At 42.0% G+C, this 11077-nt stretch overlaps 2 protein-coding genes across 2 annotated transcripts in view; one reads left to right on the top strand and one right to left on the bottom strand.

The window, feature by feature from the left end:
• The window catches only part of LOC126014220 (ankyrin repeat domain-containing protein 26-like), a 263129-nt gene that overhangs the window by 203296 nt on the left and 48756 nt on the right, over nucleotides 1–11077 (top strand). The window lies entirely within an intron of this gene.
• LOC126014224 (ankyrin repeat domain-containing protein 26-like) overlaps nucleotides 1–11077 on the bottom strand; it is a 43897-nt gene that overhangs the window by 27398 nt on the left and 5422 nt on the right. Inside the window, exons 4-7 of the mRNA XM_049777543.1 lie at nucleotides 9991–10105; nucleotides 9658–9831; nucleotides 6903–7006; nucleotides 1712–1781 (exon numbers count right to left, since the gene is read on the bottom strand). Coding sequence (XP_049633500.1) covers nucleotides 1712–1781; nucleotides 6903–7006; nucleotides 9658–9831; nucleotides 9991–10105 — 463 coding nt within the window. The remainder of the gene's footprint in view (nucleotides 1–1711; nucleotides 1782–6902; nucleotides 7007–9657; nucleotides 9832–9990; nucleotides 10106–11077) is intronic.

Raw genomic sequence — 11077 nt, forward strand, 5'->3', positions numbered from 1 at the left:
TGTTCAATAATTACTACTGGCAGGCTTGGAACCATATGAGATGTCAGGCATTAAATCCAGAGTAGCCACATAAAAGGCAAAAGTCTTACTCACTGCGTAACCACTTTGGCTCTCCCACCAAAGATACAGCTTTCATCATTTGCATTTAAAATAATATACAGGGGCCACAGAGTGAGCACAGCAGTAAGGTATCTGTTTTCCATGCAGCCGACCCAGAACTGATGGTGATTCGAATCCCAGCATCCCATATAGTCCCCTGAGCCTGCCATGAATGATTTTCTGAGTACATAGACAGGTGTAACCCATCCCCCCCCAAATAAAATGTTATAAAATGGGGCCGAAGAGATAGCATAAAGGAGAGGCATTTGCCTTGCGTGCAGAAAGATGTTGGTTCGAATCCCAGCATCCCCTGTGGTTCCCGAGGCCTGCTGGAGGCAATTTCTGAGTGTAGAGCCAGGCGTAACCACTGAGCGCTGCCAAGTGGAATCAAAAAAAATTATATCATGTTTTTGTTGTTCTTTGAGGACTACACCGACTGACGCTGAATGGTCACTCATTCCTGGTTCTAGGCTCAGAAGTTACTCCCAGTGGTGCTCAAGGGACCATATGGGATACTGGGGATCTAACTTCAATCAGTCATATAAAGGCAAGTGTCTACTTGAAGCACTATCACTCCAGCCCCTATGCTACTTTGTTTTCTTTCAGTTTTAGGGCCATGCCTGGTGGTGCTCAGCAATTACTTCTGGCTCTGCACCCAGAAATCATTCCTAGCAGGCTCAGGGGATTATACAGGATACAGGAGATCGAACCTGGGTTGGCCTCGTGCAGGCAAACACCCTACCCAAATTTGTTTTTAAAAGTAGCAATAATATTCAGTATCACTCTATATAACATAAACAGTTACAAGCTTGGAACTGTTCAGATGGAATTCAAACCTCACTTTTGGAGAAGGAGCCATTGATTGCATAGCCATAGGGTGTTTGCCTTGCACGAGGCCAATACAGGATGGACACTTACTGGAATCCTGGAATCCCATATGCCACCCCACCAAGCGTGCGAGGAGTGATTTGTAAGCGCAGAGCCAGAAATAACCCCTGAGCACTGCCGGGAGTGACCCCCCCCAAAAAAAAACACAAAAAAAAAAATTAAACCTCACTTTCCTATTTTACTACACTATACAGGGGGTGGATTTTGGGAAATGACCCAAGTGTTAATCGATGTACCAAACTGTTACTTCTTTTATCCCTAAAAATTATAGTAAATATTGTCTTATCAGTAGGTTTTCCTTACCAAATCACCTAAAGCAAGTATTCATCCCTACTTTAAAATTTTTAAAACAATTATAATAAAAATAAAATAACCTTAGTTAACTATTACGTTTTAGGTCTGAAGTGAGAGTACAGTAGGGAGGCATTTGCCTTGAACTGAGAGCCTGAGTACAGAGCCAGGAGTAAGCCCGGTGCACAATCAGGTATATTTCTTGTAGACAAAATGAAGAGTTTAGTTTTCCTAGTATCATAATTAGATGGGTTGGAATAGCAAACAACATAAACTAAACAAAATAATTGCTTCAATTTCAGGCAGTACAGTAAGAAAAAGAAGATAAGAATAAACCTGTAAAACAATGGTCCGTGTATGAAAGCCACATACAGATAGCAAACAGAAACAAAATTTAAAGCAGGTTAATTAACTTCCAAAGGAAATACTTTACCTTGGCTTCAAAATCAAACTCATCATCAGATATATGCCTTGAATCATCAATGCCAGGTTTACTGGATAATCTTTAGAGATAAAACATACAACAAAAAAGAATGACTTCATTTTCTATTAGAAACTTTATAAAGAGTGATAGTACAGCAAAAAACGAGCTTGCTTTGAATGCAGGTTTGACCCACAGTCCCACATATGGTCCAAGCCCAAGAGGAGTGATCCCTGAGTGTAGAGCCAGGAGTAAGCCCAAAGAATTGCCAGTGTGGCACAGAAACCAAAACAAATAAAACGGAAAAAAATCAAGTGTTATGGTTGGAGAGATTCCTAGATCTCCGATGTAGAGCTCCACAGCAGTCTCCAGCCTTTAAGTCTTCAGCTTATGAAGGCACAGATTCCTGAACAACAACAGACTTCAATGACAAAAAGCATTTGTCTCCCTGCTACTGAAAAACAATCTAATGGAACTTACTTAGGTTGTTCAAACATAGGGACATTAACCAACTACTTACCTGAGTGACTGCTTGGGGGGATCCTAGACCTCCTACATGCAAAACAAGTGCTCCAGTCTGTTAAACTATCTCTGCAGTGCAGCATGGTGAGTTGGACTAACAAAGTATTTACAAAAATAATCTGTACTAGGGCCGGAGATATACCGTGGAGGTAGGGCACTTGCCTTGCATGCAGAAGGATGATGGTTCAAATCCCGGCATCCCATATGGTCTCCCGAGCCTGCAGGAGCGATTTTTGAGCATAGAAACCAGCAGTAATCCCTGAGCACTGCGGGTGTGATCCAATCCCCCCCACAAAAAATATCTGTACTTACTAAAAAACAGTTCATCTCAAGGAGCTTAAATTACCAACACACCAGGAGCCAGAGCAATAGTACCTGTTGTTTGCTTTAGATGCAGGTGACCTGGGTTCCATAGTACAACTAGGAGTGACCCCTTGCAGAGCCAGAAGGAAGCCTTCCTTTGTGTGGGCTTTTCCCCATAAAAAAGAAATGTCAGTTCACATACCTAAAACATGCCTGATTGGGCCTTACTTATGTTAAATTAATAGTTTTGCAGCCATAACTAACAGACCTTCCCTAAAACCTAATTGTGAAAACAAAGTATTAGTTGAAAACGCAACTGTCAAGTGAATTAGACGAACTCTAGGACATATGCTTGGACGTGCCTTCATAGGAAAACTCTAAAAGTTTTAACTCAATTTGACTTTCTGAGACCCAAGTTGGATGTGCTCTTCTTTTCAGAGATGTGGATCCTTCTATATCTCTCAATGCTAAAGGATACAGGAATGCATTTGGGATCCAGGTCAGTTGATGATTAACTCAACAGTTAACTACTTGCTAACTATGGAATCATGGGCGAGTGATTTAATCCCTCTGAATCTCAATTGCCAGCATACTAAAAATAAGCCATATAATACCACCAAGATAATTTCACAAAGCACTGAAGGAACCATAAGGAAACACAAATGTTACGCACCCAAGAATGTCTAGTCTACAATAAAATATTCAAAAAGTAATCTTTTCTTCTCTGTGTTCCTTAAAATTCAATTTTGATGTTCATTTTGGTTTGGAATTCACCTGCCTGTGCTAGTGGCTGACTCAAGGCTCTGTGCTCAATGATCAGTCCTGGTCTGGGGATCATAGGACCTTGCATGATGTGGGACCAGGGAACAAACAGGAGTCAGGAGCCAGCATGAAGAGAGTCTCACTCATAGGACATTGTATTTTTCTTTTTTTTATACTTGGTTATTGTCATTTTTGTTATTGTTGTTATTATTTATTTATTTATGTATTTATTTTGGTTTCTGGGTCACACCCAGCAGAGCTCAAGTGCTACTCCTGGCTCTATGCTCAAAAATCACCCCTGGCAGGCTCAGGGGACCATATGAGATGCCAGGATTCGAACCACAGTCCTTCTGCACACAAGGCAAATGCCTTACCACTGTGTGAGCTGGAGAATTCAGTGCTTACGCCTGGCAGTGCTATAAGGGGACAAACAGCACTGCAGCTGGAACTTGTGGGCTCTTAAAAACAAGGCTCTTCAGTCCTCTGAGCTATCTCCCAAGCCCCTGTGCATGAAATTAAAAGGAAAAAAATAAGTGACATATAACACTCATGAACTGGGAGTACGTGAGTAAATTAAAGTTAGCCTGTAAGATAGTGTCCTGAACTCATTTAGTACATGACAGGGACAAGAGAAATACAGCAGGAAACACAATGCCTTGCATGCAGCCAACCTGAAGTTGATCCCCAGCATTGAATACGGTCCCCCAAACACCACCAGGAGTAATTCCAGAATGCAGAGCCAGGAGTAAACCCTGAATACATCCATGTATGGCTCAAAAACAAACAACAAAACAATAATGAATTAAAATATATGTGACAGAACCATAGTGATAGTACAGCAGGTCAGATTGTTCTTATATGCGCCTGTACTTGCATGTGGCTGACCGGAGTTTGATCCCCAGCATCTCATATACACCATGATTCCTGAGTAGAGAGCCAGAAGTAAGGGTGAGCACCACTAATAGTGGTCTAAAAACAAAAAACAAATTCTTTTTCAAAATAAATAAAAAAGTGGCCGGAGAGATAGCCTGGAAAACGAAGTTTACCTTGCAAGCAGAAATGGTGGTTTGAATCCCATATAGTCCTCCAAGCCTGCCAGGAGTGATTTCTGAGCATTTAGGCAGGAGGAACACCTGAGCTCTGCCAGGTATGACCCAAAATCCAAAAAAATCATAAACAAATAAATAAATAAAAATGGGGTCACCGCTGCCACCATTGCAAGGACCAGCAGCCTGAATATTGCTGTAGCTTTTGAAACCAACCCCAGCCCAGAAACCCCGGCTGAAGCTGATGACAGAGGTGAGCTGGGAACTTCCAAGTAGGGTGGACCCAGAATAGTCTACGAAGCAAAGCAGAGCATCTTCTAACCGATGAACTCCACCATACCACACAACAATCATGACAATGGGGAAACAATGCAGGAAACACCAGGCATAGAGAATGAAGATGGCAGCTCTGATCACCCGAAAAGTGCCAACTAATTAGTTAGCCTCTCAGAGAAGGACTTATAAAAAAATATGCAGAGTCCTCATAAAAATCAAAGAAAATCGAGTTGAACAGAACACAAAGAAAATCAAGACATGAAGAGATAAATCAAAAAAACTCCAAACTAAGATAACAGGATTTCTTTCAGAGATCTGAAAAAATAATCACCCCAAACACATAAGGAGTAACACCTTAGCATTACCAGGTGTGGCCCAAAAAAAACAAAAAAAAAGAGAGAGATTTAGAAGAGACCTGTCACAAGAAACCTTCAAGGCCAGAAGGCAGTGGTGGAATATAGGGACAAAACCAATGAAACGAATGCTTCACCTAGAATACTGCAATCAGCCAGACTCACTTTCAGGTTTAAAGGAAGTATACATAGCTTCACAGATAAAAAAAAAAAAGCTCAGAAACTTTACAGCATTAAAAGAAAAAGTGAAAGACAAAACAGACCCATAGATACAGCAAACTTCTACACAGAAATGACACTAAATCCCATGACAATAATCTCTCTCAACATCAATGGACTAAATGCACTAGTGAAGAGACACAAGAGTGGCAAAATGGATCAAAAAGCTGAATCCAATATTCCGCTGCCTACAAGAAACACATGTGAATAGTTAGAACATAGACCAAATTCAAAGGTTGGAGGAAAATAATCCAGCAAACAACTCCCTTAAAAATGCTGACACAAACTTATGACTCAAAATAGTTACAAAGAACAAAGATGGACATTTCATACTAATAAAGGGATATGTACACAGGAAGAAATCACACTCCAATATAAATACGCACCCAATGAGAGACCAGCAAAATATTTAATACAATTGTTGACAAATTGAAAAGAAGACATCAATAGCAACACAATAATAGTGGGAGACCTCAGCACTGCCTTGGAATGCCCTGATAGGTCAACCAGGCTGAAACCCAACAAGAATATGTTAGCTCTGAAAAGAGAAATGGAATGAAGTGGACAAGTACATATATATGTGTGTGTGTATATATATATATGTATATATGTGTGTATATATATAAATATATATAGGACACTCCATCCTCAAAAAACTGATTACACATTCTTCAATGCACATGGTCATTCTCCAGGATAGACAACATGCAATCCATAAAACATATCTCCATAAAATCAAGAGTATAGATATTGTACATAATATCTTCTCAGATCACAGGGCACTGAAATTAGAAGTGAACTACAAAGGGACACAGAAGAAAATCCCTAACTCCTAAAAATTAAACAGCACACTACTCAACAACGAGTGGATCAAAGATGAAATCAAAGAGGAGATCAAAACATTCCTGGAAACAATGACAATGAGGACAGAGATTATCAGAATTTATGGGACACAGCAAAAGTGGTACTAAGAGGAAAATTTATAGCTTTACAAGCACACATCAGGAAGGAAGAAGGGGCCTACCTGAAAACCTTAAAAATACAGCTTATAAAATTAGAAAATGATCATCAGAAGGAACCAAATATAGGTAGCAGAAGTAAATTAAAAAAGCTTAGAGCAGAAATCAATGAAGTGGAAATCATAAAAACAATTCTGGGGGCCGGCGAGGTGGCACTTGAGGTAAGGTGTCTGCTTTGCAAGTGTTAGCCAAGCAAGGACCGAAGTTCGATCCCCCAGCATCCAATATGGTCCGCCAAAGCCAAGGGCAATTTCTGAGCACTTAGCCAGGAGTAACCCATGAGCATCAAACGGGTGTGGCCCAAAAAACCAAAGGGAAAATAATATATATATATATATATATATGTATAAATTCTGATCATTTCGGTAGTGGATGGTAGTAATGGTCATGGTGGTGAAGTGTATATGTGCATGGTCAGGGTTTGCTCCTGATTCACTCCTGATAGGACTCTATGGATAATAGAGGATACCAGGAATTAAAACTGGTCAGCCAAGCACAAGGAGAGGGCCCCACCTGCTATATAATCTCTCAAGTCCCTTTCCTCTATTTTTGGTTTCATCTCCAGAGCCTGGAATACAACCCAGGACTCACACACATGGAGGGCAGTCCTTACTGCTTGAGCTGCAGGCCCAGTCTCTATTTAATCTTCATGCTGTGTGTAAGTGTAACTACTGACAAGGAGTTTAAATAAACAGTACTGTACCTTTGCATTTTTCTTAATGCATACCTATTTGATTCATTTATTAAAAAATCTGCCATTTCCTGTTGGTTTTCCTTGATAGCCAGTAAAACTGGCGTGAGGTCATCCTGCAAAACAACGAAACCAACAGGTCATTTAGAAAGTCACAGAACTTTAACCTGAATTGGAAAACTTACAAGAGAACCTTGAAAATTAAGCATAGAATACAAAAGTTAATAAAAAAAAAAGTAACCCCTTCAAGAATTTAATATATGGAGCCAGAGAGATAGCACAGCAGTAGGGCATTTGCCTTGCATGCAGCCGACCCAGGATGAATACTGGTTCAAATCCCAACATCCAATATGGTCCCCTGAGCTGCAATGAGTAGTTTCTGAGCTCAGAGCCAAGAGTAAGCCATGAGTGCCGTCAGGTGGGACCCAAAAACCCAATAATCATCATCATCCTCATCCTCATCCTCATCCTCATCCTCATCATCTCATATACGCTGTTCCTTTTCTAAAAAAATATCACTGTACTCCTAATGCAGAAATTCTGACATGATTGTCTAACCTCAAAAATAAAAATAAAATTGAAAACCTGGAAACCACTCATTATATATGTGTAAACACAAATATATCTTTTTCAACTGCTAAATTTCCAATGGCTCTCTACTTTCCCCTTTCCCTTTGAAGTTTTCACCAATATAAGGGAAATCTATTTCTCAATAAAATATTTAAAAAATAGACACCTGTCAACAGCAGCAAAATTACAGTTGTAAGAAGCCATGAGGACAGAAAGGACTGAAGGAATGTTTCACATGCCAGAGCCCTGCGCCAGGCCTGACACCTAAACCTGAGAAACCTTTGGAGACCAGAAAGAAGGTCGAAGAGAGGAGGGAGGAATGAAGGGAGGAAGATGAAAAAGAAAGGAATAGGAAAGGAGGAATCCATTATACTGGAAAACATTTTGTTTTATTTGAGTTATCAGATAAAAGTCTACTTCCAAAGAAACTTTGCTTTCTTGTGCTGTTTTGCATTAAATGACAAAAAAGTCAAGGGATGGAGAAAGTATCTGAGGAGCCAGGGAGACAGCTTAAAGGGCTGCAGCTCATGCCTTGCACATATAGGGCCCCAATTTCAATAACCAGCACCACATGCTCCCTAAACACTGGCAGGTTAGGCATGACAGCCCCCAGCACTTGGGCCTCAAAAGTTTTGTGTTGCTGGGCCCAAACACTGAAGCATTTGGCTGGCCAAAGTTAGCCATATTCCACTTAAAGTGTTCCCTGGTCCCAGGGCCATGCTGGGGAAATTCCCCAAAAATCAAGTAAAATCAAAAACGATCTTTTCAAACTATTTCATTCCAGAAATGTTTGAGCTTCCAAATATAAAAACATAAATGTCAACCAGGGAAGGTCTGCCAGGTTTAGGTGGGGAAAGTGCTGTGTATAAACCATTTCATGGAAGGAAAAACAGACGCACCAACCTCACCATCAGCTGCCTGCACTGCAAATCTCTGGCTCCCAAAGGGCTCTACCAGACTGAGGAGAAACACGTGGCGTGGGATAGCCCATAGTTGGTCAGAGCTGGCAAGACAGTGAACAGCAGCAGTATCTAGCCACCTTCATCAGATACCAAGACAAGATTCTGCTCTGGTTTTCAGAACCTGGGGTTGTGTCCTAGAGTCCTCAGGCTGCCACTTCTGCAACCTGCTCTCAAACCAGCATCTCTATTGCAGGCAGTCACCATCCTTCCACCACCCATGCCCAGTAGCACCATTGCCCACACCACTCAAGGTCACCTGACACCCTGGAGGCCTTTCATTATTTCCCAAGCACTTAGGGAATGTGGCATGAGAAAGATTACAGCAGGGAGGCCTCTCCCATTGCATGCAGTTGACCTAGGTTTGATTTCAACCACCCCATAGAATTCCCTGAGCCCAAATACTATGCACTACCAAATTGTTACCCAAACACCAATTTTAAAAGAATACCCAGCGGCTGGAGCAATAGCATAGCATTAGGGCATTTGCCTTGCACAAGGCCAACCCAGGACAGTTCTGGGTTCCATTCCTGCCATCTCATAGGATCCCCGCGTCTGCCAGGAGCAATTTCTGAGCGCAAAGCCAGTAGTAACCCCTGAGCTTTGCTGGGTGTAACCCGAAAAATAAAAAAAATGCCCAGTACTAAGAGGAAATTTTACCTAGGGTACGGAGAGCTGACTGAGGGGACACAGCATTGCTCTTTCCTCCCTGTCTTACAGAGTCACAGGGTTCTAGAGAGGGGAATGTGTCTGCACACACATGCAATATAATTTTCCTTTTCTTATTTTTGGCCACACCTGTCCGTTTTCAGGGCTTACTCTTTGCTATGTGCTCAAGGATCAATCCTGGTAATGCTTGGTGGCCCACATGTGGTGTTGGGGTTCAGATACATGCAACACAATCACTTGACCTGTTGTACTGTCTCTCCAACACTGAGTATGTACTGTTTTTTAGGAATTAATTCTAGAGGAACGTGAGGTGCGGGTGATGAAACCAGGTTCGGCCATGTGCATTAATCCTGAACTATTACTTTTTTTTTTGGTTTTTGGGTCATGCCAGGATTTTAACCAGGATCCTCTTGCATGCAAGGCAAACACGTTACCTCCATGCTATCTCTCCAGCCCCCAATCCTATTGCTTCACATCCCCACCCACCCCTGGAAGAATCTTATCTTAAGACTTATATACAGCATACATGTACTTCAAATGGTTCATAAATAAAGGGAGCTGATGCCTACCTCGTTGCTTATTTTAATGTCTGCATCATGTGCCAGCAGTTTGGCAGCTATGGCCCTGTTCTGACTGGAGACAGCGTAGTGGAGAGCAGTATTACCGCCGAAGTCCTGCAGATTCGGATCCGCACCATGTTCCAGCAGAATGGCGGCGCATTCCTCTTGCTGGCACTGTACTGCCTATCCGTGACAGACCAAGGAACAGATTGTCAATTCTAGGAATTGCAAAGAATCATTCCCCAGTTTTAAGCAGTTCATCTTACTTCAATGAGCTACTCATTTGACTTAAAGCAATTGAACTAAATCTGCTCCAGGTCACCCGATTTCAAGCCTGCATACCTTCATCAACGCTGTCCTGTTTTCGCTGTCATAGAGGTTCAGCCGGCATTTTCTCTCCACTAGGAGAGTGACTACCTCTTTATGGCCACCAGCACAGGCTAAATGCAGAGCTGTCCTGTGAAAGTGAGAGAGCATTTTTAGGAATTCTAGGGCACAACCTGGAAACTGACTATTACCCATGGAAAAGCCAATCTTGAGAGCAAGCTTTTCCTCTATCTTTTGAAGGAGTATTTAGTTTTCTTCCATAAAAGTATACTTATTATTTCTTATTATAACATAAATAAGAGAGCAGCTTAGTCGCATGCAATCAACATTATCTTTGAATTCAGCTCAATTTCTTTTTGTTTGTTTCTGAGTCACAAACAGGAGCACAGGAACTGTTCCTGGCTTTGTGCTCAGGAGATCGATGGCAGTGCTCATGGAATCCTATGTGGTACTGAGGATCCAAATCCCTTGTATGACTTCTCCAGCCCAATTTGGTTTATTTTTTGCTTGGTTTAGTTGTTTTGTTTGGGCCACTCCGGGAAACATTCAGGGATTACCCCTGGTGATGCTTGGGGATCATAAGGATGCCGGGATCAAAGCCTGGTGGGCAATATGCAAGGCCAACAGCCTACTCGGTTTGCTATTACTTTCTCCCTTTGCTTTAGTTATTTTTTGCTGTTGTTGAGGGGGAGGTTTGGGTCACACCCTGAGGAACTTAGGGGTTACTCCTGACTCTGCAATCAGAAATTTCTCCTGCAGGCAAGGGGGACCACTTGGGATGCCAGAATTCGAACCATCGTCCATCCTGGATCAGCTGTGTGCAAGGAAAACGCCCTACTGCTGTGCTGTCACTCAGGCTTTAATTTTTTTTAGGAATTTAAATGTATACAGAAGACACAGCTGAGCCATCTCCCAGTACAGAATTCTTGCTATTCGTATGTATGTCAAAGTCAAAATAAGAAGAACATGGGCCCGGAGCGATAGGACAGCGGTGTTTGCCATGCAAGCAGCCGATCCAGGACCAAAGGTGGTTGGTTCAAATCCCAGTGTCCCATATGGTCCCCTGTAACTGCCAGGAGCCCCTGAGCACTGCCCGATGTGG

This window comes from Suncus etruscus, chromosome 7 (genome assembly GCF_024139225.1).
Source record: "Suncus etruscus isolate mSunEtr1 chromosome 7, mSunEtr1.pri.cur, whole genome shotgun sequence".
NCBI lineage: Eukaryota > Metazoa > Chordata > Mammalia > Eulipotyphla > Soricidae > Suncus > Suncus etruscus.